This window comes from Talpa europaea, assembly GCF_964194135.1.
Source record: "Talpa europaea genome assembly, chromosome: 2".
NCBI classification, from domain to species: Eukaryota; Metazoa; Chordata; class Mammalia; order Eulipotyphla; family Talpidae; genus Talpa; species Talpa europaea.
In genome coordinates this window covers 102,988,914-103,000,647 of record NC_140068.1, presented here as the reverse complement: position 1 = coordinate 103,000,647, position 11,734 = coordinate 102,988,914, and the positions used below count along the sequence as shown (strand labels likewise).

At 48.4% G+C, this 11,734-nt stretch overlaps 1 protein-coding gene across 1 annotated transcript; it reads left to right on the top strand.

The window, feature by feature from the left end:
• Nucleotides 1-872: 872 nt before the first annotated feature.
• LOC311188192 (butyrophilin subfamily 1 member A1-like) lies at nt 873-10,801 on the top strand (the record flags this gene model as incomplete). Its single annotated transcript, XM_084259347.1, has 6 exons — nt 873-1,236; nt 2,924-3,205; nt 3,333-3,533; nt 5,513-5,539; nt 9,737-9,763; nt 10,143-10,801. The coding sequence occupies 6 exons, from the start codon at nt 873-875 to the stop codon at nt 10,799-10,801; spliced, it is 1,560 nt and encodes a 519-aa protein (XP_084115473.1).
• Nucleotides 10,802-11,734: the final 933 nt, after the last annotated feature.

Here is an 11,734-nt window from a genome sequence, read left to right as displayed (position 1 = left end):
CTGTTTCATTTCCCTACCTGAGACTCTGCCACTTACACACTGCCAGTGTGCTTCAGGAGGTCAATATAGTCCTGAGGGGTGGGAGAGAGTAGGGCACGCCAGCTCTGTGTCCTTACTCTTTTCACTAGAACCTCGTCTACTGGGAGCACCCAGCTCCTCGGCATGCTTTTCCCCTCAGGGAAGGATGTGTGCCTCCTCACCATTCAGTTCTCCCTCTACATGGACACTGGTCTAGTGGCTGGTTGAGTGGCAGCTCCCATCCCTGACCACAGGCTCCAGGTGTCTCTCACCTACCTCTTGTTCAATGAAGCATGAATCTCCTCTGTGTCCCTTTTGGTGTCCCCTGCCTGGTGACTGATGCCCAAGAGGTGTCCCAGTTTTGTTGCAAGCTGTGCTATTCTCTGGGTGCCCCATTTCACTGATTAACCTAGATGATCCTCTGGGGAATGAAGCAATGAATGTCCTCTGATATCATCTTAGCTCCCAGGAACTTTTTTGAAATGAACATACTTGGGTACATGCATCAGACCTGGGGTAGGGCCTGGCATTCTATGTTTACAAGCCCTCCTGGTGATTCACATGCATACTGAAGAGAAAACCAGGGAGTTAGACTTCATGGAAGCTCCTGCTGTTGGGTACACCAGTGACATTATTTCTGAACCATAAATTATGTTTGGATTATGTTAAAATTATGTTTAAATTGTGTTATTAATTTAAACCATAAATTATGTGGTTCCCAGATACAGATTTTCACTCTTCGATCCTTCACATCAGCTGTCTTCTCATAGACACCTTCCCTCAAGTTGTCAGGTCTTGTCCAGTGATTGTGTGTGTTCCCTGCTAGGTGTGTGTCTCCCAAGCTTCTAACTACTATGTCTGTGTTCACAGAGAAGTTCCATGTGTTTGGCCCCTCAGAGCCCATTGTGGCTGAGCTGGGTAAGGATGTCATACTGTCCTGCTCCCTGGAGCCAGCCATGAGTGCAGAGAACATGGAGGTGAGGTGGTTCCGGTCACATTTCTTGGAGTCAGTGTTCATCTATCAAGACCGACAAGAGCAGAATGAGCAGCTGATGGCCCAGTACGCAGGGCGGACTTCGCTCATGGGGAAATTACTTAGCATAGGGGAAGCTGCTGTGACCATCCACAAGGTCCAGACTGCTGACAATGGGCTGTACACCTGCTTCTTCAGCAATGGAATTTATGATGGACAAGCTAGACTGCAGCTGCAGGTGGCAGGTTGGTGACATGGTTAAATATCTCAGAGTCCTGGGGTTTTTGAGTTTGGGAGAAACTAGTACAATGTAATTTACTGTCTCAATTTATTCATGAGAAAGAAAAGGCTTATTAATTCATGGTTGCATTAAGTGTAAATATATAAGGTACCCACTATATGTCTGGTGTTATTTTAAACAGTGAACCAAATGAAGTTTTCACTCTGGGTTTTTATTTTCAATGGTAGATAGAGCAATCATAATAAATAAACAGGCAATAAATGATGTTATTAAGTGTTAAATGATGATAACAAGAAACTAAATGGCCAGTGAAAATGATCAGCAATGTGGGTCTGGGCAAGTTGCAGTAATAAATAGGAGCTCTGAGGGTCCTATTTGAGCAAAGACTCTTCATTTTGTATCTGAGCAAAGACTGAAAGGAAATGGGGATTTAGCCAAGTAGGTATCTGGAGTATGTGAGTACTTTCTCCCCTATTTCTACTGAGAAACAGTTAATATATATCATTGTGTAAGTGTAAGGCATAGAGCATAATGTTTTGATTTACATATACAATGAAGTGATTGCCAAATAGTCCAGCTAACATCTATTTTCTAATTTAGGTGAAATATAAAGAAAAAGAAGACAAAGGAGAAATATTTTCTCTTGTGTAAAACCTCTTAGGACTGACTTCCTTAGTATTTTTCCTACATATCACACAGCAGTGTTAGCTACAGTCATCATGTAGTAAATTACAAGGAAGGTGACTTATAAGAGGAGGGAGCAGCCAAGTGTGACTGTGAGTTGTAGAATAGGAGAATAGGGGTTGTAGAATAGGAGAGTTGTTTTGATTCCCTTTTTACATTCACTGGAACAGCAGGAGGAGCTGCACTGTGGTGGCTGAGATGTAGGTGAGAATGAAAAACTAGTTGTTTGTGGATTATAGAGTGTATAGTTCTAATAAGGGACAAAAAGATATTCTAGAAAGATTTGCACATGTTTATATGATTACAAAAATAATAGGTAGAATGGAGAGATTAGCAGTCATGAGTAAATACATTTAAGATATAAAAGAAGAGGAGAGCGGTGGATAGAGGAGTGAAGAGGGGAGTGAGACAGAGAGAGTGGGAGAAAATGACAGGAACAGCACTCTGGAGAGAAGGTGGCCTGTGGGTTTAGAACTCTGGGAATAGTCATGCTTAGTGGGGAGATTCCCTCTCCCTGGACGCCAGGAAGGTGGGAGTGAAGTCAGTTAGAATATAAAAGAGTTTTCAAGTGATTAAAATAAACAAAACAACATACGTTCCACAAATTTTCTACTTTCAAACATTTTCTTGTATCTAGAAGTGCACTAAAGATTTTGCGTTTAAAGAACGTATGGCAGAGTTTAATTTACACCTTTGAAAATTTTGGTATTATGTACTTTATTCTTCCAGGACTTATGTGGGTTATTACCCTTGATTTATGTTATTGGGCTGTGTTTAGAAACAGATGTCAAATTCTTTCTCATCTCCTGTGGGCATCATCTCTCTACCTGCAGGGTTGGGGGAGGAGCTCAGGTCCCTCCACCCTCTCATTCTCCTTCCGTCTGGTTTCAGGGTCAGGGTCACCATCTTGCTCCCCCAGGGGTGGTCTCCAGAATGAACCTTGACAGCCTCCCTGCAGATGTGCACAGGAGGGCCCTGCCCCACCTGGCTCTCATCTCCCTCCTCAGGTGTGGGCTCTGCCCCCCAAGTGCACATCACGGGGCCAGAGGAGGACGGGGTGCATGTGGTATGCATGGCTTCGGGCTGGTTCCCGGAGCCCCAGGTGCAGTGGAGACACCCCAATGGGGAGCAGTTCCATGAGTTCTCTGAGGCCTACCCCAAGGACACTGAGGGGCTGTTCAGCGTGGAAGCCGCTCTGGTGGTGAGAGACAGCTCTGCGGGGAGCGTGACCTGCTCCATATTCAACCCCATCCTGCACCAGGAGAAGGCCATGGCCATTGTCATCCCAGGTCAGCGCTGCTCCCCTGCCCCATTCCCTACAGGGTCAGAGGGAGGGGCCAGCACCCCCAGGTATGTTGGGCTGGGCTGTCCTGGGCTGTGTCCTGATGGGGTATCTGTGGGGGACTCTGTCTGCAGAGCCCTTCTTCCCCCGGGCCTCTCCGTGGAAGCTGGTTTTCCTGGTGAGCCTGCCCTTGCTGGTGCTCCTGCTCCTGGTGGCTGCCTGCTATATCCAGATAGCAAATTGCAGAAAGATGTGGGAGTTTCAGAAACAGAGGATACTGTTCTGGGCTAAGGAGAAGGACAAACAGATCAAGGAGGAGGCCCTGAAGGACACAGGTAAGGCAGGACAGGGGCCAGGCTGGTAAGTATGACAGTGGGTGCTGAGAGGGACAGGCTGACACCAGAGCCAGAGCCCAGGGTCCCTCTGCAGGGAAATCAGAGCAGGTGCCGAGTCCCAGAGAGGACAGTGGGGGCCGGAATCTCAGATTGGTTTGATGGTAGAACTTCTGAACACAGAGATTCATTTTTGTGTCTTCTCTAGGCACAAATTTTGTTCTTAGAGACATTTTATGCTTATATTTTTCACTCTCTTTCAGATGAACTCCAGGGAACTCTAGGTAAGCTCTGCTCTCCCTCCTGAACTCTCTCTGTGTCCCTTTGATAGGAGACATTCTGGTTCTTAGCTCTCCTGTTTCCTATGTTGCTTTTCAGACCAGAGGAAGGCAGCTTACCTGGCTGGTGAGTGATGCTTCCAAATCTTGTGTCCCTGTCCCCTCTGTTCCCAGTGGACTCTCCCTTGTCTGAGCACAAACATTTGGACCCTTTTCTGTTGGATGGAAGTGGGAGCAGGTAGGAGGCAGGACCCTGCTCCATGGGCTCTCCCAGTTCTGGATGCTGTTTCCCTCCTAGTCTTGGGATCCTGGTGGGGTGGTGACGCCTGGAATCTCCTGCATCCTGGGTCTCAGCCCAACCCCGACCTTCCCGCCATGGTGTTGGCCCTATAGCCTTCAGTGCCTCTTGTTCTTGGTCAGCACCTGGAAGTAAAGCCAGCTGCTCTGAGATTTTATAAATAACTGGGCTCATGAAGTTTAGGAGAGTGACCTCCTCCTGCCCTCTCTCCCCAAACACCCCCAAGAAGAGTCTGTTCTCTCTGCTCCTGAAGATGCTGATCAATAGTGATGGGAGAGTATGGGGTGACCCTGAAGGGAAGGGCTGGCGGGACTTTCCATCTCCCAGAGTTCATCTCTAGAAATATTCTATCTGAGGGCCTTCCTGGTGGTGCAGTGTTGAGCACTGGGCTGTGTAGCTGTCCGCAGCCTCTGCAGCGCCCTTTCGATCCCCCGCCACCTGTGAGGGTCCCACATGGTGCACAGACCTCTCCTGCCACGCCCGCTGCTCCCCTCAGCAGTGAACTTCGTCGGTCTGCATGTTCTGCTCCCAGCTCTGGCTCTGGTGAATTCTCTCACCCTCCTGCACTTCTGACTGTACCCAGTGCTTGTATAAATAAATAAATAAACAAACAAATAAGTAAATAAATAAATATTAAAAAAAAAAAGAAATATTCCATCTGAGAAAGATGGGCCACTTTCACCCTACAGCTGGCCTGATGTCCATGTTGTGTTTTTTTGTTTAAAATTTATTTATTTATTCATACAAGAGCTGGGGTACAGGCCAGAGATGTGGAGGGTGAGAGGATTCACTAGAGACAGAGTGGGGAACAGAACAGGCAGATTGACTAAAATACACTGCTGAGGGGAGCAGTGGGCGAGACAGGAGAGGTCTGCTGAGCCATGTGGGATTCTCCCTGGCTGGCTGGGGATCGAACTCATGCTGCAGAGGCTGTGGATCGCTTCATAGTGTGGTGCTTAACACCTTGCACCACCAGGGAGGCCTCATGTTGTATTTTTATTTCATCTTCCCATTAATTTCCAAGGAAATACTGAATGTAATAATTATGGAATGATATATACATTAAAAATATCTTCCCATTTACCGGTTTTGATATTTGTAGCAACACTGAGTAGCACGTGAAACAGGAGCTTTGAAGGCTATGAGGCCCAGAGCCGCTCAGTGACTTGCCCAAAGCCCCAGAACAGCAGTAGGCAGGGCTGGATCAGTCTGTCCTGCAGGCTCCTGATCTGACTCAGGGATTTCCCACCACCCACTGCTGTCTGCACAGCGCAGGAGGTCATGACCTCTCAGCCTCTCCCCTCCACCCCCAGAGAGTCTTACCTGCAGAACAGGGGGAGACCAGGGCCCCTGGATCACAAGAACAGGTGGTTGTGCTGAGATCTCACCTATTTGTTCCCTTTCAGCCTGGAGGAAGGCCCAGCTGTATGCAGGTGAGTAGCCCTGAGGGTTCTGAGATCTCCTCTCAGCACCCCTCCGTCCCTTCTCTATCAGGGACCCCTTCCAGGAAGGGGTTGGTTGTCTGATCTCCTTTCTATGGCCTCCATCTGAGAACAACAGGGCCCCCCTTATAAGCAACGACCTGCTTCCACCTGCCCTGTCCTCCCTGCAGGTCATGTGGGGTCAGGACACCCTCTGACCCCTTGTCACCTGTTCCTTCTTGTGGTGAGGACAGTGGGGGTCAGTGTGTATGGATCAGGAATTGCTGATCTCTGGAAGATTCCAGACAATCTGCTTCCTGCTTAGGAGTCTGGTCTTGCTAAAGTAGTCCCTTGGTTATTGATCGTTCTGGATCCAAAATTCCTGTCCTTTTTTGGATCTAGCTTTTGTTCTGTCTTCTCATACTCTATTTCATACTCTGGTCCATGTCCCAGCTGGATTTTCCCTCTAAGCCTTTTTGGTTGCTGAGGATTTAGTAGTTTTAGAGCAGGTAAAGCTGTTCTGAGTCTGGCTTCATAGCTTGTGATGTTATGGACTTTTTTTTGGGACCTGTGAAAGATCTGAAATTATAAGAAAAATTCTGTGTGTGTGTGTGTGTGTATTTCTGTTTGTGTATCTTTGTAACAAGATAAACAGTGTAAGAATTTTCAGAACCGGGCCTCCCCGGTGGCGCAGCGGTTGAGCGCTGGGTTGCGAAGCTGCCCGCGGCCTCTGCTGCGCCGGTTCAATCCCCGGCTGCTCCCCACCCCGGCCATCGGAGGAGGGTCCCACATGGCGCGCAGACCTCTCCTGCCGCCCGCTGCTCCCCTCAGCAGTGTACTTCGGTCCTTCTGCCTGCTCTGCTCCCCGCTCTGGCTCTGGTGAATTCTCTCACCCTCCCGCGCCTCTGACTGTACCCAGTGCTTGTATAAATAAAAATAAATGAATCTTAAAAAAAAAAAAAGAAGTAATTAAATAGATTGGAAAAGAACAAACCTAGAATGGTTATAGTCCATTTCCAAATTGTAGGAGGGAAATTTTGAAAGAAAAGTCTAAATGGAGATAGAGAGGGGAAGAAAATAGAGGGGTGTGTGGGTGAAGAACTTTCTAGGGGTTTTGGGACTGAGGAGAGGCCACAGGAATAGTCACCAATTTGAATATGTGCAGTGCAAGGCTTGGAAATGAAATACAGTGGGCCTTTATGAAGTATTTAAGATAAACTTAGACTTTACCAACCATCTTGAGGGAACCAACATCTCACTGAGTTCCCTCTGACATGACCTCCCCCAGCAGTGTTCCCCCAGAAGAAGAGCCTTCTAGGGGTTTTGGGTACAGTCACCAGTTTGATTCTGTGCTGTGCAGACATTGTGCAAGGCTTGGAAATGAACTACAGTGGGTCTTTTGGAGTACTTCAGATAAAGTTACACTTTAGCAACCATTATTGAGACGACCATCTAATTGCATTGCCTCTTACATGACACTCCCCCACTCCCAGTGCACCCAGGGCAGGGTCTGTACAGGGTCCTGCAGGGAAGGTCAGAGATGCTGGTGAAGGGAGATCTGAGCCTCCTGAGCCTGAGTCACAGATAGGGGGACTGTGGGAGAGGGGCCTGGGAACCAGGAGTGCGAGGACCCTCCTGAGAGTCTCCCTGGTTCCCCCTGGGCTCATTTCCACATAGTGAGGATCACAGAGTCATCTTCACCATCATTCCAGCCTCTGCTGAGTTTGTGTCTCATGTATTTTAACATAAACTTGTCTTTGCCATCCAGAAAGAATGATGTGTTTGAATGAAACACCATAATACACCAGAATCAATATTTTGATACTGACAGTTTCACAGATACAAGTATGATCTCATATCATTTATAAAATGTAACAACAATTTTTGACTTAACGTTTTCCTACAAAAATTACCTGACTAGTGCAGTGCAGTGCATACACATTCCTGGGCACACTGTGTCTCACGTTAAATGCCACTTGGTTTTCTCCTTTTGTTCCTGCTGTTCCTGTTTCTGTTCTCCTCCACACCCTCTTTTTTTATTGTTGTATAAAAGAAGTGTGGTGCAGAGTATTACAGTTGGATATCAAATAATGTCTTCTTGAAAACAAATAAATTTAAAATCATATTTTTTCTCAAAGAGCCCACTCATTGCATGTGATCTTGTTTCTCATCAAGCAAATCAGTATAGACAGAAATGCCAGTATCTGGCTGAACTTATCCAGTGTGGTTGGTGTCACACATTTATACACAACGTGTACAAGAAAATGTTGTCCCTTATGTCTATAACTGCGGATCCTGAGTTCCCTTTTCTCACCTCTCTCCTCACAGAGTTTGGAAACTCAAATTCTCCCCTGATGGCCTCTCTGAGTCTTCATATGTACCCAACCTGAGTGTTGGTGAATGATCTGAATTTCTTCTCCCCAAGGCAGGTGTGGGGTGGGGGATGACATGGCCTTGGGACAGTGGAAAGAGTGGCCTGTGCTCCCCTTTCAGTCATTTCAGGGGTTCCCCAGGGGCCACTGGTCTAAGAGCCTGTATGGCACATGCTAAGGAGGGCAGGGCACATCCCATCTGGTCATTAGGGCTTGTGGGTGACCCTCCCTCCACAGCAGAGTCAGGGTCTGGGTCTGTCTCTGGTCAGCAAATTGATGAACCTTCTGGTTCCTTCCTCCTGTCCCACATCCTTGTCCCCCTTTCCTCACCCGTCCTTCCCTCCCTGCCTGCTCTCCAGGCACCTATCTTTCCCTCCACCTCCCCCCAGAGCGTTGGACACTTCGGTGTCCTCATCTTTCCACATGCATCCTGGGGTAGTGGTGCTCCCTCCAGACCCTCCCCTGCCAGGGCCTTGCTCACCTACCTGGGCCCCCACATGGGGCATCAGAGCTCCAGCTGCTGCTGAAAAACGTCACCACACCCTCACACGCCTGCAGGGCAGACACCTGAGACCATGTCCTGGGACTAACTCCAGGGTCTGGCAGCTCCTTCCTTCCAGGAGCCCCTTCCTCTCCCAGGATCTTAGGGCCCCCTGCATTGACTGGGGACCCCATCCTCTGTCTACACAGCCTGCCGTGCAGCCTCTTTATGGCCCTGCTGCCGTCACCATGTGACTGTCTCTGAGCACAGGCGCAGGGTCACGGCTGTTAAAGCTCATGTGATTGGTTCCACCTGGTGATCCACAGTAACATCCCTGTTTCCAGGTGCCGTCTCTGTCCCACCTGCAGATTTCTCTTTTCTCTGTTACGGACACATATTTACAGGGTCATGAGATTAGGACATGGACATCTCTGGAGCCATTAATTTACTTAGAGAAGTTTTTCTTGGAAGCTTCCATCTCTCTAATCTATTCTAGGCGGAATCCAGTATGTCTGTGTTCTCCTTACAGTAGATTTTGTTCCCAGTCTATGTTGATGTGCAGAGATGTCAACAGTGTTTGAACTTCTCAGTGTGTGTCTATGTTTCCTACTCTGCATGTCTCTCTCCCCCTAGACCCCTCTCCACCCCCTCGTGAGTGGGCAGGGCCCTGTGTTGAGTGTCCTGAGTCTCCTCACTCATGTCACAGTCACCACCACATGCAGCTCAGTCACCTTGTTTCATTCTTTCTCTCTCTCCCTCTCTCTTTCTCTCCCCTGTTTGACAAACAGATTTATTCACAATCAGAGGGAAAAGCTCTGCCCACCAGCCCCCACATCTCCAGGCTTCCCCAGGCCTTTTCTGTCCCAGGAGGCAGGAGCATCAGGATGCACACAGGCCTGGGCTGGTTGTAGCTCTAAGACTCATGTCCTAGAAAGAAGTGGTATGTCCTGGTCTGTTAGTTCTTCATAAGCACATGCAGTCCTGGGCATTTCATCTCCATAAAACCTGTTCAAGAAAACCTAGTTTCCAGGATGGGCCTATGGCTGGTGATTCGAAAAGTATAAAGTGATGGTCATGTCTGGGTAAAGACCTTTCTTTTCAGTGTTATCCAGCCTCTCACCCCTGAGTATTAAGCTTTATGTCTTAAACATGGGAAATTTGCAGCATAAAAACTGTGTGTGTCTGTGTGTTTGTGTGTGCACACGCGTGTGTGTGAATTTAAAAGTTAAATGCATCCACTAAATGTTTCCAAATATTTTCCCCTGTGAACTCTGTGTCACTTCCTTGTAGAAAACTAGGCATGGACCCTGATGTGTGAGTATCTAGAGTCCCTCACGTGCCGTGTGTCTCTTGCAGATTGGCGGAAGGAGCAGTTTCAGGCCTGTGAGTGACTCTGTTCTCTCTGGGGCTGCTCAGCTTCTGGCCTTTCCTTCTGTTCTCTGTGTGGGCACAGACTCTGCACCCTCCATGGGGGTGGGGTGGGTGCAGCTGTGATGTCACATAGCCGGGGTAGGGGGGGACTGGTCATGGGTGCTGAAGGGTTTCCTTAGTCCTTGAGGTCCAGATGGGTCCCCAGGGGTCCTGTGACATATTTGACCCCCAATAATCTTATGGCTCCTTCTCTTGCTTAGGGACTGTGCGCTGGGGTCACCAGGCTCTCATTTCAGGGAACATATCCCTCTCCCCATAAAGCTGAGTATCTGGGGTGAGGAGGTGTGTGCCCTTGTTATGTCAGGCTGGCGTATGGGTTCTCTCTCCGCAGGGCCTGTCACTTTGGATCCAGGTTCTTGCCACAGCAGAATCGTCCTCTCTCATGACAACAAGAGTCTGACCCATCATCACGATGGAATAGAAGGAGGATACAGTGTTTGTGGTCTTGAGGGCATCACATCAGGGCGCTGTTACTGGGAGGTAGAGGTCAGGAGTGGAGACATTAGCAAGTGGGCACTGGGGGTCTGTAGGGAAGATGTAAAAATTACATATGGTCCTCATTCCCCACTGAAAGGGAAATGGGTTATTGCCCGAATCAATAACTTTTTCCAAGCCCTTACTGACCCTCGTACTCTACTACCCTTTAAGAGGGTTCCCCACAGGGTGGGGGTTTTCCTGGACTATGATCAGGGGGACGTCTCCTTCTATGACATGACTGCTGGCTCCCACATCTTCTCCTTCCCTCCTGAGTCCTTCTCTGGGGCTCTCTTTCCATATTTTGTCTGCCGATTAGGAGACGTGTCCATGACCCTCTGCCCCCTGGCGGCTGGGCCCCAGAAGCCCTCTGTGCCCATGAACAATCCTCCTTCTCTGGAGGAGCCTGTGAGTCCCCCAGGGGAGGGGATCCCCTCAGGCTCTGGTGTGGATGGGGCTCCCCCAGGGCCTGAAGACCCCCTCCTCCCCTGCACCCATGAGACCATGTCCCCATGAGGCCCCTCCCTGTCCAGCCCTGCCCTGGGCTCTTCTTGGGGCTGCAGGTTCCCTGTGGACAAACCTGTGAGTGAGTCCTGGATGTTGGAATCTCGTCCTCCTGATCTGGGTGCAGATTCCTGGGCTGTGGCTGAGAGAACAGTCAGGTCAGGCCTTGTGCTGAGACGTAACTTTGAATCCCATTTAGGGCAGGATGAATTTTTCCATGGGAAAACTTTTTATTTGGTAAAGAAAATATTTACTAGGGATTTTATGCTGTTAGGCAAGAAAGGGGATGAGCTCTGAATGATTCTCCTAAATTTATTGGAATTTACTTTACCCAACTTGACTTTGTTTGAAGGAAACTAGAGCCTAATGGAGAGAGCCCAGATCTATTTTTAGGGTCTGGACTATCTGATCAGAAAACATCTGCCTTCAAAATATTTGGGGAAATGGCAGATGATGGACTTTTAGAGGAGCCTAATATTCTGTTATCTGCTTCCTAGTCTGGAATGGATGAAATACACTTAATTTTATTAAACTTGATGAACTTCTATGACCAGAGATAAACTTGTGGTGTGTTAATTTGGTGACCTCAGGAGAAGGATCTGATTCCTCTTTCGTGTCAATGCCATTTGCAAAGGAGATAATAGCTCTCTGATTTAAGATGAGAATAAAGAAGAGACTTTCAGACTCGGGGTGACTTGGGGAGCTGTGACCTGAGCTCCAAGGACCCCTGTGCTGACTTGGTCCTTCCATGTCCTGTCACAAGGGTCACGGGAACCACAGCTGCCAGAGGAAGCAGGATCCTGAGCCCCAGACCTGCAGGGAGGAAGGTGTGATCCTCCCCCAGGGGACACTAATATGGTTCTGGTGGGAGGAGAAGACAGAAGGGGAAGTGGGGGAGTCATACATCATGATGGTTTTTAACTGTAAGAGATTGTAATAATTTTA